Below are 13,280 nucleotides of genomic sequence, written 5' to 3' on the forward strand. Positions count from 1 at the left end.
TGAGTCGGTGAAGAGGCATAATCAGGACAGCCCTAATAGGGGTTTAATTTATTTTATAAGATCCTTGTTCTTGATGTGGTACTAGTATATTCCATGATGGTCGGCGAGGATGTATGTATCGGTTTTAAGTTTTCTAATCTAAATAATAAAACACCCGTTTTGTTAATAAACTCATTTTCAAAATGGCAAAATGAGGTTAGATTTGGGAGCAAGCAAGCCGGTGGCTGGTCTTGCTGGTGTTGTGTGGCCCCGGCAACGGCACGAGCCGCCCATCCCAGGAGAGAATAGCCAAAAATCACGCGGCGGAACTCGCCTCACCCACCTATCCGAGCTCCCGTCGCCTCCCAAGTGCGGCAAGCCAACATGGGAAGCGCGGGGGCGCTGCTCTCCCACCCGCCGCCGCAGCTCGGCGGCGCCATCCTCCCACGTCGCCACCGCGTCTCCCTCCCCCGTCTCGTCCCCTGCGCGCCCCACCGCCGCCGGCACCTTCGCTGCTCCGCCGTTGAAGGGGAGAACGATTCGCCGGTGCCTCAGAGGGAGGAGTCTCCGTCCACCAGCCTCCAGCTCCAGGATCCGCTTCCGAGCCCTGGTACCGCCCCCTCCTCTACCCTCTTCTCATCATACCACTATATTTTTCTGAAATGGAAATTCGCTGATTCTGGGGCACCCCCGGCCAGAACACATACTTATATTCTAGCTCAATTTTAGACCATGATTTGATTTGCAAGGGCATGAGCAGGTTTTTTACAGAATCGAGGGCAGCAGGACATGCATCTTTTTTTACATTGCTGAAATTGAGCCTAGCTACTGCTTTCATTTCTCTGAACATTGAGCCGTTGGCCGCCGGGTCCTCGTTGCCCACCTTCAGCGCATGGACCAACGACTGCGAGTCTGTCTCGATTTGAATATTGGAGACGCCCCCACGCTGCTGCAGCTTTGACTCCTCAGAGGGGGCCAGCTTCTGTCACGGTGTGTGATGGCATGCTCCATTCTTCCTGCTCCCACTGCTTTCTCCTCTGTTATTCCTGAGGATAAATCCCCATCCACAGCCATTACGAAGTTCACATCAGTGTTCACTGTTCAGTTCCACACTCTCGCCTTCAGGCGGTCTCCATTTCTTAGCTCGGATCTCTTTGCTCTTCTCTTGCTTGCAAAAGCGGCGCGCTCCTTGTATTCCTGTAATCCTGTGCGCATTTTCTTATTCTGAGTATTGCCAACTCCCTCTTGTTTATTGGCTCTCCTGCATTTCCCTTGCTCCTCACACCCCGAGTTCCCGACAGACTGACACGGATGCGATACACACAAGCTTGATCTGAATGTTTGCCTTCATGGCAATTTTGAGCATTTCCTTCACACTAAGAAACATCATTAATACAATCCTCACATCTTCTAACTCCAGGTCTCTTCAGACTTCTCTAACTAACATGTACTTCAGAAATATGTGGCCCCCATCTTCATCATGCATGTAAGGGCATCCCCCACGCGGGCTCTTAGACACGGGCGCCAGGATCGTAATCCCAGTCGATCGGCAGTTACGGCTGATAATCCTACCGTCTATGTCGCGTCGACGCAAGAAAAAGCGGCGGTGCTTAGGAATAAATCTGATGGCAGCATGCGTATCAGCCTGGCAGTTCTACGTCCGTGAGAAGCGCTTAGAGATAAATCTGATTTCTTGCACCTCAAGCGCTCATGTTAGCGCCGAGCATTGTACATGCCCCAACACAGTGGGCATTCTGTGTCTGTATTTCAGTTCCCTGCATTTTAATTTGATAACTTGTTCTTACTGGCAGACTGTTGTGAGCCAGTCTCAAGGATTGGCTCGTAACAGTCTACTTGTAAGAACAAATATCAAATTCAAACGCAGGGGACTCATGGTGGGCATGGGCTGTTCCAACGAACTTTCTGTGTGATTACCCAGCTTACGACATACTTTGTAGGCTGATTTGATAGTTAAGAGGCCCTTTGGATCATAGTGCCACTCCCATAGGTCCTCCATATCTTCATGAACAGTGATTGCCAATATGGTTTCTGCATCTTCTTCCACAATAAAATCCCTCCTAGCTGGTCATCCCATGAACATGTATATGGGTCTAGGAGCTCATCCACTTTGTGTATCAGATTTGACCCCTGTATTGTGTAAGGCTTTCTCTTCCACTCTCTTGGCAGCCATGAGACTATATCCAGTGTGGCAGGCTAGACCTTTGATTTCTCAGCTCCCGTATGCGATATCGGCAAAACCACTGCCAGAAACCACTTAACAGAAGGTTAGGAGATGATTCAAATCGTGTGGGACTAAGTAACCAGTGTATCTGATCCTTGAAACCTACTTGAATAAAAAGCTATACATGAAATAGAATAGACAAAATTGTGTGCAATAAAGTTGTACACTAGAAGAAGTGTTGTTTGTTTGACTTCAGGGCACTGTCTAGATCATCAGTGTAAGTGTTAGCGGTTTCAGTTGGTTGATTTACCTTGTATTTTGATGTTCATAATACACCTTAATCTTGCTAATTGTTATTGCATTGGTGGAGTTTCTTTTTGGGAAGATTTGACCGCTCAAATTTGCCTTGTGCAGTCGAAAATGGTTCCTTTGGTGGTGTCACGCAGGAAGAAGATCCGAGTTCTCTGTATAATTTTCTTTATCCGAGCAAAGAGCTACTTCCAGATGATAAGGAAATGAGTATATTTGATCATCTAGAGGAACTTCGTGAGAGGATATTCATATCAGTATTGGCTGTTGGAGCTTCAATACTTGGTTGTTTTTTCTTCTCCAAAGATATAATCAAGATTCTAGAAGCGCCTGTTAGTGTCCAGGGTGTCCGGTTTTTGCAGCTCTCTCCTGGAGAATTTTTCTTTACAACATTGAAGGTAATCCTTCACAGATCTAAGCATTATTCAATTATAGTTTTGTTGGTGCTATTCTTATTTTGTGAGACCATTAGTAATATTATTATTGGCTGTGATGGTAACCTCTAAGGCTAAGTCACCTTTCCTATTCGATTGTTATAATAATATTGCACTGTGAAGTGTGAAGTTATTCATGGTCCTAGCCAGGGGAGTCTCTCAGGTACTAAGACACCTGCGCAGCCATATCTACTGACTACTGAGGAACCCAAACGGGTCTCATTTATTGGCTCAATCTGCATACTGGCACACTATAACCAGCAGCCTCTTAACGACTGAACATACTAAAATCTTTACTCACACAGTTAGGAAGCTACAACCTAAAACACAAGTTCATTTTGTCGCTTCTGGGGGCTCATTTTTACATATCCTACAATCAGAATGCAAAGTTATTAGTAGTCAGATTGGCATATATGCCTGCCGAACAGCACTTGATAAAACCCAGATTGGCTGAGCTAGCGCACATAATTTCTTGATGCTGAATGGGGTGGGCATTGGGCAGCAAGGTTGGAGAGAATGGAAAGATGGTAGAGGTACATCTTAATGTTTGCGTACTTTCCTCACATCACTGCCTAATCTCAGTACTCCGATATACCTTTTTCAAATCATTTAGTTCACTCTGACGGTTCAGTAGGAAGTTACAAATTTAATTCGAGAAACTACTGCACTATTTTTGTTGCTAAAAACATGTGAATAACTCAAACAATTTATTTCTAGACACTACCTCTCCATTTTTTTTGCTAAAAACATAAGTACAATGGGGGTTGTACATGTGACAGCTTCTTAGAAAATAAATACTATGCAGTTTTCAGGTTCATTGATCTATGTTTCTATCGGTGAAAAAGGTGGCTAATTATGCAGAAAGGCAGAAACAACTGCACATAGTGATCGATAAACTGCTCCGAAGACCATTGGAGTTTGTGTGGGTTATTAGTCTATATATGGAAAAAATGTTTACTTTGTTATATTATTGTCCTTTCTGTGTATTACATTTTAATCAGCATGCAGCCTTCTTCAATTTTGTACATAACAGTTATGTGTTACAGCAAATTAACTGATGTTTTTCATTATTTTCAACATTATTCAGGTCTCTGGTTATTGTGGTCTTCTAATCGGAAGCCCTATCATTTTGTACGAGATCATAGCATTTGTTCTCCCAGGTTTAACCAAGGATGAGCGGAAATTCCTAGGGCCCATTGTTTTGGGTTCTTCAGTTCTGTTCTACCTCGGCATTTTATTCTCCTACACTGTCCTTGCTCCAGCAGCGCTGAACTTCTTTGTGAACTATGCCGAAGGGGCGGTGGAGTCGATATGGTCCATAGACCAGTACTTTGAGTTCGTACTTGTGCTTCTTTTCAGCACAGGGTTATCTTTTCAGGTAAACAAATGGCCCTATATGGCTATATGTTTAGATCAAGGTTGAGTGTTCCTCTGCTTACAGTTAACCAAACTTAAGCATTGCATCACAGTTAATGATCTGTCAAGTTTACGTAGATAAAATGGTCATGTGGCACACATTTTCCTCAGAACCCACTTTGTTGTAGGCCTACTTGATTGATGTCAGGGTGGTAAAATGGTGTGTTACATTTATGCACTGCAGATTTCCTAACCACAAATAGGTTGAATTGATATATTTTTGCAGACAAGTTATACCTGCCAAGAAATTTTTGCATGGATCTGTTTTGCTATTTATGTTTTGGATCTTTGTCATGAGTGTCATGCAGACCACTGCATAAACAACTAAGATAGTAAATATGAATGACAAAGCTACCTACCTCTTCTAAACATGTGCACTCAGCCAGTAGATGATTCATGATAAAAACTGGAGTTTACGCTCGTGTATGTATGAATATATATTGTTATCTGGATGAGTTATTCATTGTGTCTCTTCCTTCTGGTGTAATCTAATAATAATCCAATAGTATTATCATAGAACTGCACGACAAGTCTTCTTTTACTAACTAAACATACAGAAAGAAAACTCATCTACATGCTACTCTTTTCCAGGTCCCTGTGATCCAGCTTCTGCTGGGGCAAGTCGGATTGGTTTCGAGCGAACAAATGCTATCAATCTGGAGGTACGTTGTTGTTGGCGCGGTGGTCGCCGCTGCTGTGCTTACGCCCTCGACCGATCCCTTGACGCAAATGCTCTTGGCGGGTCCGCTGCTTGGTCTGTACCTGGGCGGAGCATGGATGGTCAGGCTAATTGGGCGCTAACTGCGACATGGCCTTAGCGGTCTTTTGAGTGTTGTGTGAGCAGTGTAGTAAAAAATCGTAGACATGGTGATTGTTTCACGCGTGGTCACTGTTTGTAACATAGTTTGTATAAAATTAACTCGGCTCCTTTTGAGTGGAAAGTTATACGGAGTACTAGGATTTACTTGTGTTCCGGTCTTTTATTTCTTTTTTTTTTGAAGTGGAAAATAGATTCCATTAACCAGATTGCACAGCTAAATCGCTGGCAACTAAAGAAGATACAAAATTAGGTGCATCACCCTCCCAGCCAACGCAAGTAGTATCAGCACGCAGGCCGAATTGGGACAGGGAATGAGCCACCCTATTACACTCACGAGGAACAAAATGAAACGTAAAAGACTCAAACGAGCCTATACAGATACTACGGATTTTCTTCTCCGATAACAGAAAGATCATAGTTCTTTTCCAACAACGCAGAAACTAAAATCTGTGAATCAGACTCAAAAACCACCCGATTTAAACCAAGCGCGGCTGCTCCTTCCGAAGCCGCCACACAAGCTTCAGCTTCAGCCTGTAAAGCATCCCTCAGATTCTTCAACCTTCCAGCTGCCGCAGCGATGAACACACCCTTATCAGAGCGTGCGACAAAACCCCAAGCTCCCTCTCCCGTTTCTTGGACAAACGCCGCATCAAAATTGACTTTAACTTGGTTATTGCTTGGTCTCTGCCATCTCAACATTCGGCCATTGCACACCGTCTCAATATTCTGTATAGGTTTTACCATCTGAAACTCTAAAACATGTCGCTGAATCAAATGGCAGACCTCATTTGCCGACAACTCTTTACCTTCTGCATTCTTTTTGTTTCTAGTCGTCCACCAGTCCCATAAAAGGATCAACACCAAATATTGTTGATCCATGGATAAGGCCGAAATCATCTCGAACATTGCTAACGCACTATCTGCAGACTGAAGTTTGAGTCGAATATCCTCTAACAGAAAATTACGCCAAATAGGTTTAACCTTTTTGCATTTGAGGAACAAATGGCCGCAATCTTCATCCAGCCGATTACACATCTAACATCTGGTATCCAACTCCACCCGTCTCCTGTAGATATTCATACGTGTAGGAAGACTATTATGACACAATCTCCAACTAAAAATTTTAATCTTCCCCGGCAGCTTTAAATTCCACAACTTATTCCACACTGGATTTTTTTATTGTCGAGGCTGCTGAACTACTTGAATCCTGATTTTGTCTTGCATCTCTCAAGCTAACTCCCAAACGATATGCTGATTTTACTGAAAAAACACCCTTACTATCATAGTGCCAAGCCACCCAATCATCCATATCATGTTTAATTGGAATGGATAGAATTTCCTTAGCATCATCCTGATCAAAAACAAAACGTACCAGATCCTCGTCCCAGCTAGTATTCTCTTGATTCATCAAATCACACACCCTCAAGGATTCATCTAGCATATTATATGTCCTTGGCCTTCTAGTAGTACCCCGTGGCACCCATGGATCCTTAAACACATCTACAGACTCTCCTGAACCAATACGCCAAATTATACCATGTTTTAGAAGCTCCATACCCCTCAATATACTTCTCCATGTATATGACATTCCTTTGTTTGTTGTTGCCTCCAGAATAGATGTGTCCGGGAAATACAGTGCTTTCAACACAGTACAACATAACGAGTCGGGATTTTGTAACATACGCCAACTCTGACGGGCTAGCATAGCCATGTTAAAAATGTGTAAATCACCGAACCCTAAACCTCCCTCTTCTTTAGATCGAGATAAATTCTCCCAACTAATCCAATGGCACTTATTTTTTTCGTCTTGACTATTCCACCAGTAGCGACATATCATTGCACTTATATCTTCACATAGCGACTTTGTAAGATCAAAACAAGACATTGCATAAGTGGGAATAGCTTGTGCAATTGCTTTAATCAAAATTTCCTTTCCTGCCTTTGACAACAATCTTTCCTTCCATCCCTGTATCCGCAACCAGATTTTTTCTTTTAAATACTGAAATTCTCTACTCTTTGAAGTACCAAGATGTACTGGCAAGCCAAGATAGCGTTCATTACGTGACTCCCTTGGTATACCAAGAACACTTAGGACCGCTTGCTTCACTCCATTCTTAGTACCTTTACTAAACATAGCTGTTGATTTCTCTTTATTTATCATTTGACCTGATTGTCCTTCATACAATGCAAGAATATGCTGCAGTTTCCGCGCATTCATCACATTCGACTTCATAACAATCAAAGAGTCATCAGCGAAAAAAAGATGATTAATCTTTGGTGCACCCTGACATAGCTCTATCCCTTGTAAAGAGCCCTCCACTTCTGCTTGCCTAAGTAAAGCAGAGAAACCTTCAGCACACAAAATAAAAAGGTAAGGCGACAACGGATCTCCTTGACGCAATCCTCGCTCCGGAATAAAACCATCATGTAAACTTCTATTCACCTTTACTCTATAAGAAACAGAACTCACACAGTTCATAACCACCTTAATCCAATCAACTGGAAAACCCATCTTATCCATAATTCTCTCAAGGAAAGACCATTCGACACGGTCATAAGCTTTGCTCATATCAAGCTTTACGGCTACCAGCCCATCACGCCCCCCTTTCTTCCTATGCATCATGTGAGTAATCTCATATGCAAGCAGGACATTATCCGTAATCATCCTTCCCGGAACAAAAGCAGGACATTATCTCATATGCATCATCCGGTGTTTTATTTCAGTTCGCCTCAAAAGCTTGAGCCGGTCAAGAGGCATATTTGAGTCCAGATAGACGTCGTTTACAGCCGTAACACCGGTCCACAGCTTATTCAAGCCGTGTACGACCCAAATTTCTCCGTACGCGCAAAGTAGCAATTCCGACCTGGCAAGGCAGGCGGCAGCCCGCAGTGATGGAGAGCCCCACGGAGAGGACGACGACCTCTCGCCGTCGCCGGAGGCGATGAGGATGCTGCGTGAGATGGCGCTGCGGGAGGGAGAGGAGCCCGATCTGCCGGACGAGCAGCTGCGCTCCAACGACCAGCTCCAGCAAGACGAGGTACTACCTGCTGAATCGACCCTTCGCCCTATACTTCATTACCGATAAAACCATTGGGCCAAATTCTGGAAACTGCATTGCAAACCCCTGTCGTGATTGCGGCGTCCGTGGAAAAGGTCCAGGCTAGTGCAATTTCGCTTGTAGCAGAAAAACGGGAACATCCATTGGAGATCATGGTTAATGTTGAAGGCACAATGCAGTACTCTCTGTGTTGTGCAGAGGTTGTGATTTGGGAATAACAGAGGCTTGATTCTTAGACCCAAATATTTGCTGCTCTGCCATTAAGCTAAGCTAAGCAAGCTCTGAAACTGAAACTAGAGAAGCTGGTTGTAGAATCAGATTGGCACTTTCAGGTTTGTGACATGCATAATATTAGAACAAAACTTGTTGTGTCATTGGTTAAAAAAAAATTGCAAATAGTTTGATAAGGTCATAGTACTGCATACGAGAACTTCTTTCTTCAAAACAAATACTTACCTAACTTTTCTTATCAAATTTGGATGTAAAATAAACAATGTTTTCTGATCTATTATTTCTTAGATGTTAGCGCTGGAGGCTATATATGGAGACAAGATACACATTTTTGATGAAAAGGCTGGACTCCGGTCTTTCCAGGTACAACTGTTTTTGTTTTGTATTCAATTGGTCCCACGCTCCCAGGAACCAAACTATCATCGAAACGCAAAAATCATGACACCGTTATCTTGATTTTCAATTCTCTGCAGATCCAGGTGCATTGTGAAATTCCAGATGGTATCAGTGTATGCGCAGAATCATCCCAGGGTGTTGATGATGATGACCCAAGCAGCAAGTTCCTTGACAACTTCAGTGTCGAGCACTTGGCTCCACTGTCATTAACATGCCTCATGCCTCCATCTTACCCAAGCCATTACCCACCATACTTTACTCTTGGTGTACAATGGTTGGATAATGTTAAGGTTTCTGCCCTTTGTCAGATGCTCGACTCGATCTGGGCACAACAACTTGGACAGGAAGTTGTTTATGAGTGGGTGCAATGGCTGCAGACCTCTACGCTTTCTCATCTTGGTTTTGATGACAGAATAGTCATACGACAGCTTGATGATAGTATGGTGGGTCATGTGGATGTACGGGTTATTGAAGAGATTCTCTCTGTAGAGGATATCGTTCAACATTTGATCAGCTACAATGAGGAGCAGTGTCACGAATCATTTCTTCGTAGCCTTCATGCCTGCATGATTTGCTACAGTGAGTACACAGGTAACTCAAATGCTCCAGTTGATGCTCACCCTTCGTGGCGCTCAACTCTTGCACGGTGCTCTGCATTATATTATTATTTTTTCTTCAGGATTTACCATTCATCATTTAACAATACATATATTTGATGCCGAACTGGGGTTCCGTGATCAGATTTTCATGAATTCAAGCCAACAATGGTTGTATTTTTTGAACATTTTATATTTGGTGTATGTACCCAGACCCAGTTATAATAACTCAAATCACTATTTTTTTTTTGTTCAAACTCTTTTCAATTATTTAAGACAAAAGAAATCATTTTTTGTGGGTAAAATTGATCCCCCCAAAAAATATTCTTTAACAAATAAAGTAGCTTATACAAAAATTTGTGAGGTTCAAGATAGAACCTAAACCGTAGCACAATTAATCATGTCCATGTCTTTGATTACCCTCAGGTGTTGATTTTGTAAAACTTCCATGCCAGCATTACTTTTGCCAGAGGTGCATGGAGACATACTCAAGGATGCATGTCAATGAAGGAACAGTACTACAATTGGTGTGCCCTAGTGACAAGTGTGGATGCATTATTCCACCTAATCTACTGAAGAGGTTGTTAGGAGTTGCAGATTTTGAACGGTGTGAAAGGTTGATGCTTCAGAAGGCTCTAGATTCAATGGCCGATTTAGTATACTGTCCAAGATGTGGAACAGCTTGCCTGGAAGATGAGAAAAAAGCCCAGTGCTCTAATTGCCTCTTCTACTTCTGCACCCATTGCAGAGATCCTTGCCACATAGGGAGGGACTGCATTATTCTTACTCCAGAAGAAAAACTTCTCACCTTACAGGTAGCAGATGGATCTACCTTGACATGCTGTATTCAGAATCCAGCTAAACAATACAGATTATCATTTGCCATAAATATTACATGTGAAGTTTAATTATCAGATCCAAGTTCATCTTAGGACATATGAAGATAGAGGCTTGCGGATGTAAAAATTGTTATTGGATATTTCATAAAAGAGAATACTTGTTCAGTTCTTCAGTATTTAGAAAAATAAGTTTAAAATAAAATAGAAAACCTTAAGTGTGGAGAATTGAATCATTTGCCCTACTGAAGTGCTGCACGAGGAAATTGTGGGGTGAGTGTAGCCATGATAGCATTGTGGCTCGACATGCCTTCGTACCAAATTTATCACCGTAAAACTTATTTACTTTGATTTATATAGAAGGCATTACCATTTACAAGTATTTTGGACACATGTAAAAATAAATAATTTCGGACACAAGACTTACTAATTTGTTGTTTGTGGGTAATGCATTTTTGTTCTTAAGGTTATTATAGAATTATGATGCATTCCTAGCAATATTATGTGTAAGAATACTATTGAGATCACAATTATCAATGTGCTGTTTGTTTTATGCAGGAACGTGAAAAGGTGCATCGCTTGAGTAAAGGAGAAGTTAGTATGATAACTACCTTGGCGAATGAAATATTTAGTATCAGGGAAGTGCTTAGTTCCTCTGTTCCATGTCCGCGTTGTGGTATCGACATTTCTCGTGTGTCTGGTTGCGACCACATGCGTTGCAAGAACTGCGGTAAACATTTTGACTATTCCCTTGCTAGAAGAAATAATGTAACGGCTCTGGATTTCATTGAGGGGGCACAGAAAGAACCAAGTGTGGGACTGTCTGTCAGCATCAGACAATACCCTTGCCCGCAATGCCGCAAGCCACATCACAAGGTTTAGTTATTGCAGCTTTAAGAATCCAGATGCCATTTTTCAATCATCTTTTCACCTGGTGTTGGGAAATGATTTCACTCTCTTATGTGAGCAGATTGGAAACAACAACCACCTTGTCTGCGCGGCATGTCAGACTCGTTACTGTGCTCTGTGTCGGAAGGTGGTGCGGAAGAGCTCAGAGCACTATGGCCCCAGAGGGTGCAAACAGCACACTCTCGACCCCGAGGTTGCTGAAGCTGGAACAGATAACAAGGATGACTCTGGATCAGAACTTTCTGAAATGATTTAAAGTTGGAGCATCAGTTTCAACTACAATCGGCTTGGAGCATCAGTTTCGACTAGAATCAGCATCGGTCATGAAAATATACAGTTTGGAATAGCAATAGTTACACCTACAACCTTTTTGTATGGAACATGTTGAAGATCAGTAGACCTCTGAATTTTTTGTGACATTAGTTTTTTCTGGTTGGGAGCAATTATTATATTGTTGCAAAGCTTGCTAGGCTCAGTACAACATAAATTTCAAAGAATTAAGCTTGCCATACCGTCTCTTAAAAGAAGAAGAAATCAGTACAAATCCCTTGTATTTGTTTATCTGCGTGAGTACTCTTGCTATTGAAATCGTTGGACAGCACAAATCCCATATATCCGTTTGCGTAGTTGTGGTTGGAATGGCTGGGCAGTACAAATCCTCTTGGCATTGCTGATAGTCTGATACACCCCTAGGGATAGGGTCATCACTTTGTCTCTGTCAGCAGCCATGGGACTTCTGATCACTAAACGAAATGTACGTGTTATAACATGGTTTTGTCATTTAGGGTGAAATTTTTGCCAAATTCCTAACAGTGGACCCTGTTAGAAGCCGATGTCTATCCTCTCGTACCACCTTATGGTGCTAAAAGTCGTGTGGCAGTCCACCTGAAAGCTTACTTCCTTTTCCTTGCTCATTCTAATATTTTTTTTCTAAATGTTGCTGCAACATTTTTTTCTGGTACGGATATGATTTGCTGGGTATGTTTGGTCATTGTGTTGCATTGTTTTTGATTCTTATTGCAATGGTATATCCCTTTTCCCTTGCGATCCAGGAAACCGTGGTTGCAAATTTATGGTTTTGTTGCATAGGTTTTTCATATTTAAGGTATTAAAAATCGTACTTGTGGTGATTGTTTCAGGCGTGGTCACTGTCCGTAAACATAGTTTGTACAAAACTAACTCGGCTCTTTTTGGATGGAAAATTATAGGTAAACACTTACTATCGTGGTTCCTCCCTTTTCCTTTTTCGCAGACTTACTTTGTATTGGCTAAAGATTGTTGAAATGTATAAGTAGATTGCCTAGCCATTTCCATCTGTTTGGACTTTTGGTTCAATTGGCTAGTGCATGAACCTTTACATGGTATCAGAGCCCCGGGTCTCGAGTTTAAATCCTGGCTTTCATAGTTTATTCTAAAAAATTATCTCTTCTCCCCCCTCTTCTCGCAGCCTCCTGCCGCGCTCGGCCTCCCGCTGCCTCTTTGCCTCTCTACACGTGTTGATCCCAGGTCTCGAGTTCAAATCCTAGCTTTCACAATTTATTCTAAAAATAATCTCTTCTCCCCCCTCTTCTCGCAGCGTCCTGTCACACGTGAGAGGGGGTGTTGAAGTGTATAAGTAGATTGCCTAGCCCTTTCCATCAGTTCGGACTTTTGGTTCAATTGGCTAGTGCATGAACCTTTACAAGGATGAGTCAACGGCCGTGTAGAATAAAAGATTCTTACAAATCATCGAACCGGTGCGATTCCCTCCATTCCTCATTTCATCGTACAGCTCACATCCGGTCCAAATTCCTTTTAAGTGCTCATAGGGGCAGGGTGTGCGTGCGTGCGTTCATAGGGATGAGTGTATGTACGTATATGTGAACGTCTACAGTGTTTCACAAAAAAATCTCCAGTTACCTCTCACCGTTTCTTCCCCAAATTGCCTCCCCGTGTCGCACCATTCCACTCGGCGATTCTCCTTGCTCTGGCGCCTGCGCCATCCCACTTCTTCCCATCCCATGCCCTAGATACGGACGGCGTGGGAACGCCATGCCGTCCCAGCGCACGGAAGCATCGTTGGCTCCTTGATAAGGCCATCTATACTCGCGTCTCCTAAATTGGTTCTTAAAGT

The 13,280-nt window shown here is 42.7% G+C and overlaps 2 protein-coding genes across 2 annotated transcripts; both read left to right on the top strand.

Annotated features, from left to right (window-relative positions):
- Nucleotides 1–284: 284 nt before the first annotated feature.
- LOC127336588 (sec-independent protein translocase protein TATC, chloroplastic) lies at nt 285–5,288 on the top strand. The gene is made up of 4 exons (XM_051363419.2): nt 285–589; nt 2,576–2,868; nt 3,992–4,282; nt 4,912–5,288. The coding sequence occupies exons 1-4, from the start codon at nt 364–366 to the stop codon at nt 5,119–5,121; spliced, it is 1,020 nt and encodes a 339-aa protein (XP_051219379.1). The 5' UTR covers nt 285–363; the 3' UTR covers nt 5,122–5,288.
- A 2,590-nt stretch (nt 5,289–7,878) lies between these two features.
- LOC127336587 (uncharacterized) lies at nt 7,879–11,676 on the top strand. Its single transcript, XM_051363418.1, has 6 exons — nt 7,879–8,178; nt 8,719–8,793; nt 8,904–9,417; nt 9,849–10,237; nt 10,817–11,134; nt 11,229–11,676. The coding sequence occupies exons 1-6, from the start codon at nt 8,083–8,085 to the stop codon at nt 11,421–11,423; spliced, it is 1,587 nt and encodes a 528-aa protein (XP_051219378.1). The 5' UTR covers nt 7,879–8,082; the 3' UTR covers nt 11,424–11,676.
- The last annotated feature ends 1,604 nt before the right edge of the window (nt 11,677–13,280 follow it).

The sequence above is a fragment of the Lolium perenne genome, chromosome 2, assembly GCF_019359855.2.
Source record: "Lolium perenne isolate Kyuss_39 chromosome 2, Kyuss_2.0, whole genome shotgun sequence".
Lineage (NCBI taxonomy): Eukaryota > Viridiplantae > Streptophyta > Magnoliopsida > Poales > Poaceae > Lolium > Lolium perenne.

Bases quoted from the DNA above. Each gene is read 5' to 3' on its own strand.
- LOC127336587 (XM_051363418.1), top strand. From the start codon at position 8,083: ATGAGGATGCTGCGTGAGATGGCGCTGCGGGAGGGAGAGGAGCCCGAT. The intron at 9,418-9,848 runs GTAACTCAAATG...GATTACCCTCAG, and splicing joins TTGCTACAGTGAGTACACAG to GTGTTGATTTTGTAAAACTT. The intron at 11,135-11,228 runs GTTTAGTTATTG...TTATGTGAGCAG, and splicing joins GCCGCAAGCCACATCACAAG to ATTGGAAACAACAACCACCT.
- LOC127336588 (XM_051363419.2), top strand. From the start codon at position 364: ATGGGAAGCGCGGGGGCGCTGCTCTCCCACCCGCCGCCGCAGCTCGGC. The intron at 590-2,575 runs GTACCGCCCCCT...TGCCTTGTGCAG, and splicing joins GGATCCGCTTCCGAGCCCTG to TCGAAAATGGTTCCTTTGGT. The intron at 2,869-3,991 runs GTAATCCTTCAC...AACATTATTCAG, and splicing joins TTTTCTTTACAACATTGAAG to GTCTCTGGTTATTGTGGTCT.